This window comes from Papio anubis, chromosome 1 (genome assembly GCF_008728515.1).
Source record: "Papio anubis isolate 15944 chromosome 1, Panubis1.0, whole genome shotgun sequence".
Lineage (NCBI taxonomy): Eukaryota > Metazoa > Chordata > Mammalia > Primates > Cercopithecidae > Papio > Papio anubis.
The window spans coordinates 187,391,014-187,407,509 of NC_044976.1; the positions used below are offsets into that span (position 1 = coordinate 187,391,014).

General features: G+C 35.8%; 1 protein-coding gene across 18 annotated transcripts in view; it reads right to left on the reverse strand.

Annotated features, from left to right (window-relative positions):
• RABGAP1L (RAB GTPase activating protein 1 like) overlaps positions 1–16,496 on the reverse strand; it is a 786,378-nt gene that overhangs the window by 482,139 nt on the left and 287,743 nt on the right. Inside the window, exons 14-15 of one of the 18 annotated variants that reach the window (XR_004181611.1) lie at positions 10,987–11,049; positions 9,818–9,873 (exon numbers count right to left, since the gene is read on the reverse strand). The exons of 14 other annotated variants lie outside the window; for them this stretch is intronic. Coding sequence is in view for 2 of the 4 variants with exons in the window: in XM_031662046.1 (XP_031517906.1) it covers positions 15,502–15,561 (60 nt within the window). In the remaining 2 variants the exon portion in view is untranslated. Of the gene's footprint in view, positions 1–9,817; positions 11,050–13,730; positions 14,500–15,199; positions 15,562–16,496 lie in introns of those variants that run through there. 3 more of the 18 variants (XR_004181599.1, XM_031662121.1, XM_031662046.1) reach the window with 3 other exon arrangements.

A 16,496-nucleotide genomic window follows, 5' to 3' on the forward strand; every position in this document is an offset into this window, starting at 1 on the left:
CAGAAGATTCCAAATATCTTTTGGAAATTTAAAAACACTCAGGCTAATATCATTTCCATTCTACTCTTTCCAGTATTATATTAATGATAATGATGGAAGATTCAGAATACAACTGAGAAGAAACAAAAGTTCAAAAAGGTTTCATAGTAGCAATGGTTTGTGAGTTGTAATGGTCTCTAAGACCCACTTAAGATATAAATAATAACCAAGAACTTATTCATTTATAAATTCAACACATTCAAAAAGTTACATTTTCCCCACGTATGAATGCATTTGAGGTTGGGATATAGTTTTGTGTTTAATAAAAAGACTTCCTGAAAAGAATTTAAAAACCAAGGCTGAATGTGGTGCCTGGTTTTTAAATAATCCCAGCACTCTGGGAGGCCAAACCAGAGGATTAGTTGAGGCCAGGAGTTCAAGATTAGCCTGGGCAACACAGTGAGACACCATCTCTAAAAAATAAATAAACAAATAAATAATTAGCCAGGCATAGCAGTGTGCACCTATACTACTAGCTACTAAGGAGACTAAGGCAGGTAGATTGCTTGAGCCCAGGAGGTCAAGGTTACAGTGAGCTATGACTGCACCACTGTACTCTAACCTGGGCAACAGAGTGATATCCTGTCTCAACCACAGCCCTCCGCTCAAAACAAATAACAACAACAAAAACGGGAAAAAAAGTTAAGAGACAGTTCCCTCGAATTTCTTTGAAACAAGGTGGGGTACAAATCAATCACAGAGGGGACTAAAGTTCAAAAAGATATACTTGAAAACTAGACAGGGAAAATAGAAGGTAATATGCATATCCAAGATAAATATTATTCTTTGACAAAATGTGCTGCCTCATAAATAATACTTTATGTACATATTACAAACTTATTTTTTAACCACTGAATCATATTAAAGTAATTATAAAACTTATTACTAGTTTATGACATTAGTACCACTCAGCTATGAGAATCCTATCTATATTAGCAGCCTATTTATAAAATATACTATGCAGGTTTTTATATATACTTGAAAAAATCTCTAAAGGACTGATCTCTAAACACTCATTTAAGCACTAATTGATCTCAAAGCAATTACTGGAGATCTTATTAATGTAGATACAGTAAAAATTTATTTTGTATAGAGTCAAATACAAAATAAATGTCAATATCCTCTTAAATATAATTGTACTATTTCACACATTATATAAGTGTTTCTATTGCACCCTACAATGTTGCCTGATTACATTAGTTTTAAATATAAAATAGTTATCACAGCTTATGACAATGCTGTCAGAAAAGAAGATGTCCAGATGTCCAGTACTTCTCCCATCTGAGGACCCTGACTTTGAAAACAATGTTACACAAAGCAAATACCAGAAAATTATGTGAAATAGCCATCACCTATTTGTTGACTTTGAATCAACACTAAACTGAAAATTTTCTCTACTTCCTTTCCTACTTTCTACACTAGAAATAAGAAAAAAAAAAAAAAATCAATGCTTACTTGATTGCTCAGAAGTCCTAAATGTTAAACATTGATGATTACATATACGAACATCCTAACAGTAGCCACAACCAAGAAGAGAACAACTCCAAGATGCTAAGAAGCACAGTGGAGGTAATTTGCTTATGAAAAGCATAAAGTTAGTTTGCAATGCTATTTGTTCACACACTTAATTGTCTGGCTGCCATTTAAACATATAGATTAGCTAAGGAGATTTGTGACAGCAGCCTACCCAGTATTAACTTCTAGCATTTTATCTGATACCCAAATAATATTTAATTATAACAATCTGGCTGAGATTACATGTATAACTTTGATATCTCAGCACACTCAGTTCTGCTCCTGGGACTATGGCACACAAGCAGTACCACCCTTAGGTCTAAGAAAGAGGGGACCCTGCCACAAACCCTATGTTTCAGAGGGCCCTAGCTATCACAAATAACCCAAATTAAATTTGCTGAAGAACACATGAACGTCTTCTGCCACTGGGAGCTGGCCCTCAGACTGACACTGTGTGATCTGTACCCTTGAACATCTACTCTCACAAATAACAGCTTCAAGCCCCAAGGAAATGCTTCTGCACATCTCTTGCCCTATGTCCTCAAAATAAAAGGGGATCATGTGTCAGAATGCTCTCAAGGTTTGGTTTGTGCTGCTGCTGAAGACAGAGATAGATACTGCGTTGGAACTTCTGGAGGATTTGAGTGATGAAATCACTTAGGTAACAGAAAAGACTAATTAACTTGTCAAATCCTTCCTCTCAAATATCATGTACGCAATAAAGCACTGCTTAACCAAGTACTATTTCCAAATAGTGCCAAATGTCCATTTCCTTACTTTATGTTTTAATTTGTGGTTGTGGAGGTACTCACAAATTAACATGGTATTTGAAAGAGTTACACATAGTGGCTGAAGAATATAATATTAAAGAATTCATAAATCTCTTGTGTTTTGTCTTTTACTTTAATAGATAATTTTGCATATATTAGAAGAAAACCTGAAATTATAATTTAAAATTTTTTACAAATGCTTTACTTATATTTTTATAAAAATACATTCACATTTTAATGAAATATCTTAGATATTCAACTAGCCAGTAAATTGCTCCAAAATTTAAAATCTTATTAACAAAATTAATACAATTAAAATAAAAATAGCATAGGCAACATTAATTTTTCAGAGCACTTGATAGTTTTACATTTAAACTTTGAATGCTAAAGGTTAGAAAATTATTATAGGTAAGATATTTTCTTAAATAGAAGACTGAGAACTTTGTTGAAAAGTAATTTTTATAAAGTATCATGAATGCATGAAAAAGTGAGAATTAACTCTCACCTTTCCAAGGTCACTCTGCTAAGCTTTGTTGGAGCCAAACCCAGAATTCACATCTTCTGACTCCCACCCTAGTGTTCTTTCAACTTCAACTTAGATTTACAATCTTTCTAAATAATAAGTTATAATGTTATATACTGGTATAATGTTAATTACACATATATAATGTTCTAATAAGTTATAATGTTCATCTAACATTGAGGATTTAGGTTTATACTTTTAATTATTGGCCTGTAAGCAAATGGCCAAAGATCTGATGTGTCTTTTTTTTTTAAAGACACGGGGTCTCAGTCTGTCACTCAGGCTGGAATGCAGTAGCACAATCATAACTCGCTGCAGCCTTGAACTCCTGGGCTCAAGCATCTTCCCACCTCAGCCTCCCAAAGAGCTGGGATTAAATGTGTCAGCCACCATTCCTGGCTTGACCTGCCTTAATATGCCATAAATCCTTGCTTGGCATTCTTTCAAATTCAATAAATCTATTTACCTACAAAAGTAGATAAGATCATCATGTTTGCCTTAATTGTTTGCCCCTAATATTAGTATATACAGCGCTACAAAATATTTTCAAAAATATTGTGTACCTGGCATTGTAACAAAAAAGAAGTTTTCAAAACAAAGCACTGGATGAGTCCAAAATATTATTGTTAACTACCTTAAAAACAGTCACAATATCTGAGAAGATACAAAATAACTGCCAAAGACAGTCCAACCAATCATTCAACATATGTCAAAAGAAAAAAAACGTAACATGGTAATCTTGAATACTCCAGTGCTTGCTACACCAAGTGTGGTCTGTAAACTACAGCATCAGCAGCACCTAGGAGTTTATCAGAAATGAAGAATTACAGGTCCTAACTCAGACCTACTAAATCTGAAACTGCAATTGAACAGGCTCCGAAGGTGATCTTTACTCATGTTAAAATTTAAACACCGCTAGCAGGTTCATCACACCTGCTTGTATATGACATCAGCTATTATTTAAATATTTATTAATAAATGATATTTATTGACATTTAAATATTTATTGTAACATACATTACATTTAATATAATCATACATTAAAACACATAATATGTTATTTCATTTACTTATCGTAAGGCAGATACTACTTTCCCTGCTTTACAGATGACAGAAATAAGAATCAGAAGGCCAGGCGCAGTGGCTCACGCCTGTAATCCCAGCACTTTGGGACGCAGAGGTGGGTGGATCACAGGGTTAAGAGATTGAGACCATCCTGGCCAACATGGTGAAACCCCGTCTCTACTAAAAATAAAAAAATTAGCTGGGTGTGGTGACGCACGCCTGTAGTCCCAGCTACTCGGGAGGCTGAGGCAGGAGAATTGCTTGAACCCAGGAGGCGGAGGTTGCAGTGAGCTAAGATCGCGCCACTGCACTCCAGCCTGGCGACAGAGCAAGACTCCATCTCTCAAATAATAATAATAATAATAATAATAATAATAATAATAATAATCAGAGAGGTTCAATATTATGACCATGGTCAACAGGTAATAAGTGGTAGATCCTGGAGACAAATTCGTGTTATTTCACTTAGACACTGCTTCTTTACATACTGGCCTCATAAAAGAAAGAGCAGAGCACTGTTACTAGTCAACGTCAGGAATATTTTGAGAGGTACTGAGAAGGAAGTAAAGCTATAGTTATCATGCCATTTTCTATGGAATTCTCTTTGGTTAACAAAAATCCTCCTATTATTTGGGTTTCATGCTGGGGAGTAGGCAATAAAGATTTTAAAAGAGCTGACAATGTAGTTGAAGAAATAAACGATCTCAGAAATTAACAAGAGAACCATTCGAAATTAAGACTTCAAGAATGCAAAATGATGCTACAAATTGAATAATTTCCAAGGAAAGTATTGAATAAATTTAATCATTTTAATGCAGTGTTTATTAACTACCTACTATATACTAGGATTACATTAAGCACTGAGGATCTAAAATTAATTTTTAAAAATAGACTGAGGTTAGGGACTCTGAGGGAGACAACACAAACATTTATGTATAAAACAAAATGATAAGCACTATGTTTATATAAAATGTTACAGGAACAGCTACAGGAGAAAATGGGATTAGTCAAAGAAGGTCTAGAAAAGGGTTTGTAAGGACTTGAAAGAACTAATTGATAGAGATTAATTTCCTGATCACTCATTTTCTCATCTCTACTACAAGGGAGTTAGAGAGGAGAAGCAATCTCCAAGAGCTTGTAACATTCTCTGCAGGAGCTTTAGGGGTGAATGATTGCAGGACTCCTCAGCCTGCTTCAGCTCAACCTGCTCAGCAGCTCAGCTTTTACATGTTTTACATATGTGGATTCTAAACAAGATTTGGTTGGCATTAAAATAAAGTTTGAAAACTTTTAAAGTTTAACATAATGTAATTATATGTGCCAGATGATGCTTACCTCAAACCATACCTAGGAACTTGTGGTCTGCCCCAAAACTATCTTTCTATTAACTAGCAAGAGAAACCTCTAAGGTAACATCCTAAGGAAAGAAAGGACTATACGTGGTATAGGAGAGGAAAACACTGTCAGGGCATCCTGTTTTTTGGAAGCTCCTGAACCTATGCTATTTCTACTTCCCACTTCTAACTGAGACTCATCCAGTGCTCTGGGAAGTAGATGCTATACCAAAATCAAGAAAATAAGATGCTGCTTTGAAAATCTCTTTGCACCTGAAGTACAAAGTAGGAAAGCTTTGGGATTGTGCACCTGACATATGAGGAATTCTGCACACCAGCAAGGTTTACAGAGATCCTATGTCATCAAGAGATGGTGCTTTCACAAAGACATCTTACCTCTTTGAGCTCTCCAGGTATTTATTACTAAAGATACTGTGTGTATAACTCTTACTCTATAGGAGAATATAACCTAAAATTCTGTTGCACGGTTGACTTTAAAGGCATGGCAACATTTCATTGTATTCAGAGTTGTTTTTCTCTTCCTAACACTTCTCAAAAATATCCTTCTGTGTGGCCAACTGAAGACAATAATTAGGGTTAAAATTTGTTTCTATTATGCATAAACTTCATTAAGAAAAACAGAGTGACATATATTTAATGTTCCTTTTCTAGTTTAAAATATTACTGTGCAAAAAAACAGTTAACATTGCAGGTCTGAGACTGCTGTTCTTAGAATGAAATGCTTGAAAGGTTGGCCCTTTGCTGGCATCTGGAAACTTGAATTTCAGGAGAGTTGCCATTATTCCCTGATAAGTGTGGTTTATTGTACCTAAACTGTTGTACAAACAATGTGATTCATGCTAAACTCCTTCTGAAAGTCTGAAATTTTGGTACATTCTAGGCAAAGGGTGCCTATGTGATGGGCTCTTGATAAAAACCCTGAACTCCTAGGCTCAGGCAAGCTTCTCTGGCACATAACTCTTTACCATACTTTCACAACTTGATACTGGAGTAATTAAGCTCATCCTGTGCAACTTAACTGGGAGAAGATTCGGAAGTGTGTGCCTGGTTTCCTCCAGATTTTGCTCCATGTACCTTTTCCCTTTACTGATTTTGCTTCGTGTCTTTTCACTGTAATAAACATAGCAGTGAGGACTATATGCTGAGTCCTGTTAGTCTTAGCAAATCACCAAACCTGGGGACCTGGAAGGCAAAACTCTCAACAAAATTAGACTTAAAAAAACTTTTCCCCACTTTGGGAAATACAGATAACATACGTCATCCTTTGTCCCCACATGCTGTCAGCCACTAGGTCCCATGGACTCTTCTCTTATACCACTTTCTTTCCTTTCCCACCATACCCATCTCATTGCCGTCTTTCCTGATACCACTCCCCTTACCACCTCAAGCTTAGATTATGACAGTGTTCTCTGTCTCAGTCTCAGTCTGCCCTAGCTGCAACAAAAACATACAGCTGGGTGTCTTAAACAACAGAAATTTATTTCTCACAGTTTTGGAAGCTAGGAAGTCCAAGATCAAGGTGTTGGCTGATTCCGTTCCTGGTGAGGACTCTTCCTGGCTTGCAGACGGCTACTTTCTCTAGCATGGTGGCTTATACATAACATGCATTACACACTTCTCCATTGTGTCTTCACATTGCAGAGAAAGAGAGCTCTGATGTCTCTTCCTCTTCGTATAATGGAATCAGCCCTATCCAATTAGGGCCCCACACTTATGACCCCATCTAACCTTTATCACCTCCTCACAGGCCCTGTTTTCAAATATAGTCACATTGGGGATTACAGGTTCAATATATGAACACCAGGAGAGGGGGACACACAAACATTCACCGTAACAGTCTCCTATCTGGTCTGACTCCTGTAATAAATTCTGTACTCTGCAGCCAGATTAAGTAAGATTCCTAAGAGAATGCAATCATTATGAGTTTCTACTATTTCAAAGTCCACCAAGGAGGGGCCTCCAACACCTACAGTATACAGAACAACTACTTCAGAGCCAGTAACTAACACCTGAATGTGGTTTGCTTGACAATGAAAAAATTAGAGCTATTTGTGACAGTATTTAGCTCCGATTTGGATATGTTCAATTCCTTTGAAAAACAATTTCCTAATATTAAATTCTGATAAATATTGACTTTTCTAAGATTTTGTTTAATGTGGCAAAATTTCTAATATATGCAGAGACCATTACCTTCCTAAATAAATTACTAACAGGTATACTGGGTATTCAAAAGCAAGTTGAATAGTTTTACTTTCCCTGTTGAAGGGGATGAACATTGTCTTAATACTATCACTGTATCACCAGCCTGAGTCACATCATAGGCTTGAATTAGAAAGAAATACTAATTCTTCAAAACAACTAATACACCATCAATGCAATAACCACATTCAATCAAAAGGGAGCTTCAGCAAGAAGATGGGTAAGTGATAAGTATGACTGAACTCAAACACAAAAACATACAAGAATATATAAATAGAAATCATAGTAAATCCTTCCCAAAGAAATCCATGCAAAGTAGCTGAACTGCCCTCGTATTGAAACATAATCAATATCAATAAATCAAAGTGGTTTTTTTCCTAAATACCTGCTATGTATAAGCCACCATGCTAGTTAGTTACCCCAGGGGGTACAAAAAAGCTTAATACATAATGTCAGTACTCTTAATTCTTGACTAATTAAATGAAACAAACACAGAGGCAAAATCCAACTTCTTAGGCTAATTTGGCTAGGGCAAAATGCCAGTCAAGCAATGGATTTAATTTATGTAAAAATTAATTGGTATGGTCTCTTCTCTAACTAAACACTGTATTTTGTTTTATTTTTGATTTTTTTTTTTTCCCCCAGACAGCAAAGTCTTGCTCTGTCCACTCAGGCTGGAGTGCAATGCCGCCATCTTGGCTCACTGCAACCTCCGTCTCCCAGGTTCAAGCTATTCTCCTGCCTCAGCCTCCCAAGTAGCTGGGACTACAGGCATCTACCACCACATCCAGCTAATTTTTATACTTTTAGTAGAGACGGGGTTTCACCATATTGGACAGGATGGTCTCAAACTCCTGACCTCAGGTGATCCACCCATCTCGGCTTCCCAAAGTGCTGGGATTACAGGCCTGAGCCACTGTGCCAGGCCAAAACACTGCATTTTAGAATGTCTCTGAATTCAAGGAAGGCCAGAGATTACAACATGCATGCATGAATAAAAACTCATCATTACTTCTGGAAATTTAATTCAGTATCATCATCTTTGTATATAAAAGGTAGCATTACCACCTCTCTGATACAAACAAATTTACATAGAATGTACATATGTAAAATTACATTTTTTCTAAACTGGCTTTTGCGTGGCTGGAAAGTAAGGGTTCCTGATTTAAATGCTGAAATTCAAAATCAGTTTATAGATGATGATAGAGAAGTGAGAAAAAAATGGATCAATACACGGAATGATATCTATTCTGTGAGATGGGGAGATGCATTCGGTACCCTGCCAAATGCAGTAGCAACCCTGTGCAAGCGATAAAATATTCAAGATGGGTCATGGCTGTAGAGAGGATTTGATCATATAGTCAAGATCTCACATACAAAGAACTTTTAGGCTGAAATTCTCATAGTACCAGAGAAAGCTCTGTTCTTATAGACCTGAAAAAAGTAGAACTTTTTTTTTTCCCCCCTCCAGTTAGCTGAGTTCTGGAGTGCCTAGTTCCTCACTAGGCTTTAAAGGGGTAAAGTGTTTTTGGCAGTGACAATCCCCAGTGAAGGCAGCTGAGACATTTCCTGGGATGTTGTCAGGAATTGGAACTGAGCGCAATTTTGTCTGCTTTCAGTATTGGTCTAGTGAGCAATTTTAATGCTCCTGTTTTGTTCCAGTCCAACAGCTTTTGGAAATAATGTACATTTGGTTGTAATTCAAACTGACACAATCAGTGTCTTAAGACTGACTATTTTGGAACTTAAATGGGCAGAGAGCTTATAGCGAGGGATTCTTTCTGTAGAGCTTCCAGGATGGAACCCCTCCCAAGGGCAAAGACACTTCCAGGAAAGTTTCATACTATGATTCTCAAACTTCTGAGTACACAGAAATCACCTGCAGAGCTTGTCACAAATTCAGAGACCCACATTCTAGATATTCTGATTTAGGGGAACTAAGATAGTTGCTGAAAATCTGTAATTTTAATAAGCACTACCAGTGAATCTGATGTAAACTGTCCACAGTTTATACTTCTGAGAAATGTTGGATTAGTGGCTTAAAGAATTAATTCACATCAGAGAAAATACCTGATTTAATAGAAAGTAGTGGCCTTGTTACCAGAAAGATACAGGCAATAATATGAAACTTTCTGATATTTGATAACCAAAATAATTTCCCTTATCAGCAATATATTCATATACAATGATATATAAGCACAAAGATTTAAACCTATTATCTGGGACTACAAATCAAAGCAACACTTACCTAACCCTTAGCAACTGATGAGAGACAAAACACAGTAACAGCTGCATTTTTCTATTACTAGATAAAAAGACATGAACATAAATACACATAAGCATATACTTACCACAAATATAAACATTCTGTTCTTAACTTTTGTATAAAACATTCTGCTAATGGCATCTAGAAATTCAGAGGGGGAAAAAACATAAACCCTGAGAAATATTCAAGCAAAACTCTGAAATGATTATCAGGTAATCTACTCAAAAGCAAAAGCATTTCCCTCATTTTTAGTATAACACTTATCTGCAAAGCCAACACAGTCTGCCCCCAAATATTTACTGAACATCTACCATGTATGGCATCCTGCACTAGGTGGTAGAAACAGTGGGGAATGTGACAAAGTCCCTGCCCCGTGGAACTTACTGTTCTAAGCAGAAGAAACTGGAATGATTTAACAGAGAGACAGACAGAGAGACAGAGAGGGAGGGGGAGAGAGAGAGAGAGAGAGAGAGAGAGAGAGAGAGAGAGAGGTAGATATAGATGTAGTGTCTATGATTTCTTCTCTGGGTTTAAAATTTTTTGTCTTTAGGGATATTATGCTCAACATTAGTTTAAGAAATTAACTACTATTTGAAATTCACTGTTTCATATTACACAAAAATATCTGCCCACACTGTCATGTGAAATGCTTAATTTTACCTCATCAATAACATTTAAATTTGAAGTGGAAAATAACTATAATTTATACTACAACACCAGCACAATCACAAAAATAAGGTAGAATGTGAATCCATTATTGAACAATGATCAGGATGAATTCTTACAATAAAGAAGAATTGTTTAATATGAAATCAGCCTATTTGTATACACGTTTTGCAAGCAAAACTCTCTTCTAGTATTTCAGTATAAGCCATAACAATCCCTCTGTTATAAACTAGAGCACTAGGGCACCTCTTACATGTGGAATAATTCTGAAATCTCTATTTGTTTATCCTAATTCACATGTATCATATTTGTGTAACCATTAGACTATACAATATAAAAGAAACTTTTAAAATACAAAGTGTTATAAAGAAGTAAATAAGGTAAACAAGTAAACAAAAGCAACAATTTATCTTAAATCTCAATCAAAATATTACAGATACAGCAATAATAAAATTAATTCTTTATAATATAATCCCACATATATAATTGCCATGTGGCCAGGAAACAAAACTCATAATCAAGAAGGTTTCTTCCAACCCTAAGATTTCACGATTTTATAATATTTCAAAAATGCTAACGTTTTCTTACTGAGGGAAATTTGCTGAGTTCACTCATGGATCCTCATCAATTCTCTGACTCTAGAAGTATCTTCTAGAGTCAAAAGAAAAAAATCCTTTATTAGCTTCTGTTTATTAGTTTCAGTTTAATACATGTCAGTATAATGTTAACTGCCAAATAGTAGGGGAGGTAGCATATATTAGGTAGAAAGGACATGGTTTGGTGTCAGACAAAACTGGATGCAAATTCTATAGATTCTGCCACTTAGTAAAAGTGTGATAACCAAGATATTTAAATACTGATGCTCAATTTTCTCACCTATAAAAAGGAGTTGCTAAAAGGATTAAACATATTATATAATATGAATATATAATATATATTTACAGTACTTGTCATACAGTAGCTTTGTTATTTACTATTTATTAGTGATTACTTTTACATTTATTTAGTAGAAATGTTATTTCTCTTCCCTGGTATAGATAATTTTACTCTTTGTCTAACAAAGACCTGAGAATCATGGCTAACTGAAATACCCAGGCAATTCTCGACTTTATTTTCAGCCTCTCATGCCCATGTCTTATTTTTAACTAGGCTCAAACAAAGAAATATCAAAGAAGCTACTAGAAGATCTGGTGGTAGTATTAATCTTTGAGAAATTGTAGACCCCTGAAAAGATGATAAATGACTAGAGAGAAGAGAAATTTTAAGCTTTCAATAAGAACATATGGATTTCAGAGACGGTAACATTGATGCTTCATCTAGTAAAACTCTAGACAGATGGCATATAAGACTTAAAAAATAAAGATGTTTTTACTGTGTCCATCCCTAAGAATAAATGGCAAAAAAACTAGCTGTGTATATATTTGTGTGTGTGCACATGCATTTAAAGGGTTTTTAGATCTAGAAAGCCCAAAATAGACTATATTTAATTTCTGTGGACCAGGAACAACAATGACTACAGCTGCTATTGCTGACATTTATTGGACTTTTCTATATGCCAGACACTGATGGGCAATTTATATATCATTATTTCACAAACCCCTATAAAGCCAATACAATTACTAGGAAACCAATGGTCAGAGATGTTAGGTAACATGCCCAGTATTACACAGGTAACAAGTGACAGAATAAAAGATTTCAATTTGACTCTAGAGAGCAGGCTAAACCATTATGCTTCTCTCTCTCTTTTTTTTTTTTTTTTGAGACAAAGTCTCACTCTCTCATCCAGGCTAAAGTGCAGTGGTGCGATCTTGGCACATTGCAGCCTCTGCCTTCCAGGTTAAAGCAATTCTCCTACCTCAGCCTCCTGAGTAGCTGGGATTACAAGGGTGTGCCACCACACTTGGCTAGTTTTTGTATTTTTAGTAGAGACGGGGTTTCACCATGTTGCCCAGGCTGGTCTCAAACTCCTGACCTCAAGTGAGCCACCCGCCTCGGCCTCCCAAAGTGCTGGGATTACAGGCGTGAGCCACCATGCCCAACCTATGCTTCAGTCTCTTTAGCAAACATTTCATAAAATATTTTAAACAAAAGGGAAAAAATGGGAACTAGATATTAACATGTTTAGGTAGAGTTTGAGGTAGACATATGGCCTTACTCAAAATGTGCTAATTAAATAAAGAAAAATCAATTTAGAAGAAAGCTTTTTACTAAGTTCTGCCTAGGTACTCTTCTGTTTATATCATTTTTGCTAACTTTAAAGGTAACAGAGAACGTAAGCTTCCCAAATCTACTAAAAACATTAGAAAAGATCACATTAAAGTAAAAGAAAGTGCTGAGTAAGTAAGGAATGACTGCAAAGCCCTGCAACTATGTTCAATAAACTGATTTTCCAAGTTCCAAACAGGTGAAATCTAGACCTAAAAAAGTTCACTACAAAGCTAGGGTGACCTGTTGTTGAAACAGGTGCACTAAGGGAAGTGGGGAGCTGCACTAAAGGAAGCACATTGTCCAAATATGGCAACTACTCATCCCACTGTAAGAAGAGCACACTGAGCAAGAGAATATGCATCTAACAATAACTGCAAAAGGTCTACATTTTTGTGTCTCCTTCTTTAATAGTTCCCTCACTGATGTAGTTCAGACAGCTTCATTCATCTTCCATGTAACTAAGAAGCTCCATACTTTCCTATGTACATAGAGGACATTAGCAGATCAGAAGTCTTCCATCATAAGAATGTTAAAAGTGCTAAGTTCATTCATGTTGTGGTGGAAGGCAACCAAAATGATGAGATATTTGTAAATCAAGGTTCATGGACAAGCTGCCTCCCATCTCTATTACCTCTCTATCCTAATATCTTGTTCTATTCTTTTCATGGCATTCATCATAATCTGAAATTATCTTATTTTTTTTTACTTGCTGACATCTTAATCTAGAATACTTTTTATCTCTATTTGGATGTAAGCTCTATGAGAAAAGAGTTTATCAGTCCTGTCCACCATATTCCAAATACCTAAACAGTGACTTGCACATAAAACACGCTCAACAGGCTGGGAATGGTGGCTCATGCCTGTAATTCCAGCACTCTGGGAGGCCGAGGCAGGTGAATCGCCTGAGGTGAGGAGTTCGAGACCGGTCTGGCCAACATGTTGAAACCCAGAACCTACTAAAAGTACAAAAATTAGCCAGGCGTGGGGGCCCACACTTGTAGTCCCAGCTACTCTGGAGGCTGAGGCAGAAGAATTGCTCAAACCCGGGAGGCAGAGGTCACAGTGAGCTGAGATCGCGCCATTGCAGTCTAGCCTGGGTGACAGAGCCAGACTCCGCCTCAAAAAAAAAAATGCTCAATAAATATTTGCTGAATGAATGAATTAGCAATGTGTTAAAGAAATAAAGATGTTTAAACTGAGAAGAGAAGGCAGATATAACAGTAGCTTTCATATGCCATAAGAGCTACATCATAAAGGGAGACTTATTTCTGTGTTTCCACAGAGATATGGTGGACATTTGATCCTATGTCAATAGGATCAAAAGGAAGATTTTGGGCTCATAATTAAGAAGTATCTTCTAAGTCACAGAACTTTATAATAATTGAAGAGGCTACCTTGATAGTTATGAAAGGAATTTTAGCCATGGTAGGAGGCTGTATCCATAAGTTATCAGTTAACCTAAAGTTCCTATGATTCAAAGTACATAGAGAATATAATAAAACTACACATAAAGATTCAAAAAAAAATAAGGTAATCTTTCTATGGAAGAAGGGAAAAAAAGTGATCTGGTTAACCAGAGAAGGTATCTTAAAAGACAGTGAAGAACGAAGTGTATAAACTGGATTCTAAATGAAATAGTGATTAAGGTAGAAGAAAAAATCTGGATAGTCTTTTTTTCAATGAACATTTATTAAACAGACAGGGCTATGAAGTGGAAATATAAGAAGGCAGTGGTACCAATGACATTAACAATAACAGCAACAACAAAAAGAGATGAACAGTACAAGGAACAAGAAACGGTAATAATGATTTTCCTTTGAAACTGTTCAGGTTTCAATTTTTATGAAAAATCCAGAATACGAAGGCTCATTGAAGGCAGCATAGTACATGTTCCTGAAAAAAAAGGTACAAGGCCAGATTTGAGAGTTCTATTTTGGAATACTTGGCAAAAGGACGACAGTTTAATCCCAGAGAGTAGATGGGCTTTCTGTGAAAGTAATTAAAGAGAACAATTAATTAAGGATGGGGAGAGCATCACAAAATTATAACTCTGTAAGGATTATTTTGAAAAGTCATCCATTCATTTATTTGTCCTTGGGAAGAACTACATTAAACCCCAAAGGTTGTTATCTTTCATTTTACAAATCTCCACTAAAAGGCATTCTTGAAAACCTTTCTGCAAAATATGTCCCAAACGCTAAAGGTATCTGTATTAAAATCTTTCCGTATTTTAAGTGTAGTTATGGAATACAAATGGTAACATTTCTCATAGTAAATGCTATCAAATAATCATACATCAAATTATACTTTGGTTGCTTAACGGGTAAACAGAAGGACTTTAAAAAATTTATAATCCAATATGTAGTATAAGCTTAGAAAATAAATAATTCTCATCTGACAAATCCAAATATCTGGATTATATCAAATTAGATGTTATAAAATAAGCACTAACAATATATAAGTGTTCCCTTTTCTCTGCAACCTCACCAACATCTGTTATTATTACTATTTTTTATTTTTTAGTAACAGACACTCTGACTGGTGTGAGATGGTATCTCATTGCGGTTTTGATTTGCATTTCTCTAATGATAACTGATGTTGAGCATTTTTTCATATCTTTGCTGGCCACACATATGTCTTCTTTTGAGAAGCATCTGTTCACGTTCTCAGATGTAGGTAGAGGCCCATTATCCTAAGCAAATTAACTCAGGAGCAGAAAACCAAACATCACATGCTTTCACTTACAAGAGAGAACTAAACATAGGTACACGTGAATATAAAGATTGGAACAACAGACACTGGGGACCACTAGAGGGAGGAGGGAAGGGGATGAGGGTTGAAAAACTACCTATTGGCTACTATGCTCACTACCTGGGTGACGGAATCATTCCTACCTCAAAGCTCAGTGTCTTGACATTTCCCCAAGTAATAAACTTGCACATGTAGCCCCTTAACCTACAATAAAAGTTGAAAAAAAAAAAAGTACATCACATTTGCAGAAGTCAAAAGTTTAATGACTGTATTAGAAACGGAACAAAGGTTTCAGAAATGCTGGAAAAACTGAGCCAACTCTAACAAGATGAAGTTGAAGGGAAATAACAATGTAATATTAGTTTTAAAAAACGAAAACCATTGTATGTATACGGAGAAGGAATATAAATTAAGCAGGTGTAAAGCAGACATATGGATTTACTGAAAATAAACTCAATAAATTAAAGGACAAAATGTAACTACTAAAAATATATAACTTATTTCTGGCCTGAGTAAATCGCAGAATAGTTATATAAACCAAGGGAAAACGATAGTCTCGCTCTCATCTGTTACTAGTCCTATCACGCATGTAACATTTTATTCAGCTCTGAGCACCATTAAAAGAAGTATTATCAGAGCATATTCAGGGAAAAGTTGGTGATGACTTTCAAAACCATATTTTACGAGAATGGTTCAAGACCAGGAGAAGCCTGGACAGAAACAATGGTTCTACTAAGGTATATAGAAGGTTCTTGGGTAAAACAAAAATTCTCATTCTTCCTATATAATCACAATGGGAAAAAGCCAAAAATATATTCATTTCAGCTGAATATAAATAAACATTATGGAAAAAGCCTGAGCCACCCCAAAGTGTATTCACCCCCCTTTAAGACACATATTCAAGAAGAGCCTATAAGTCCACTGAATGTCCATTTTGGAAGCAAAAATTCAATTAAAGTGGGAAGCTATATTAAAAGATAGGTATATTAAATCATCATTCCACTCTCCTAAAATATTCTTTTCCATAGCTTCCCCAGTCGGTAACAGCAAAGCACTGGGGAAAAGAATCTTGAAGTAATCTTCAGTCCAACCACATCCCCAAGTGAGTTGGAGATGAAAGAACTACTGGAAGAGACCCA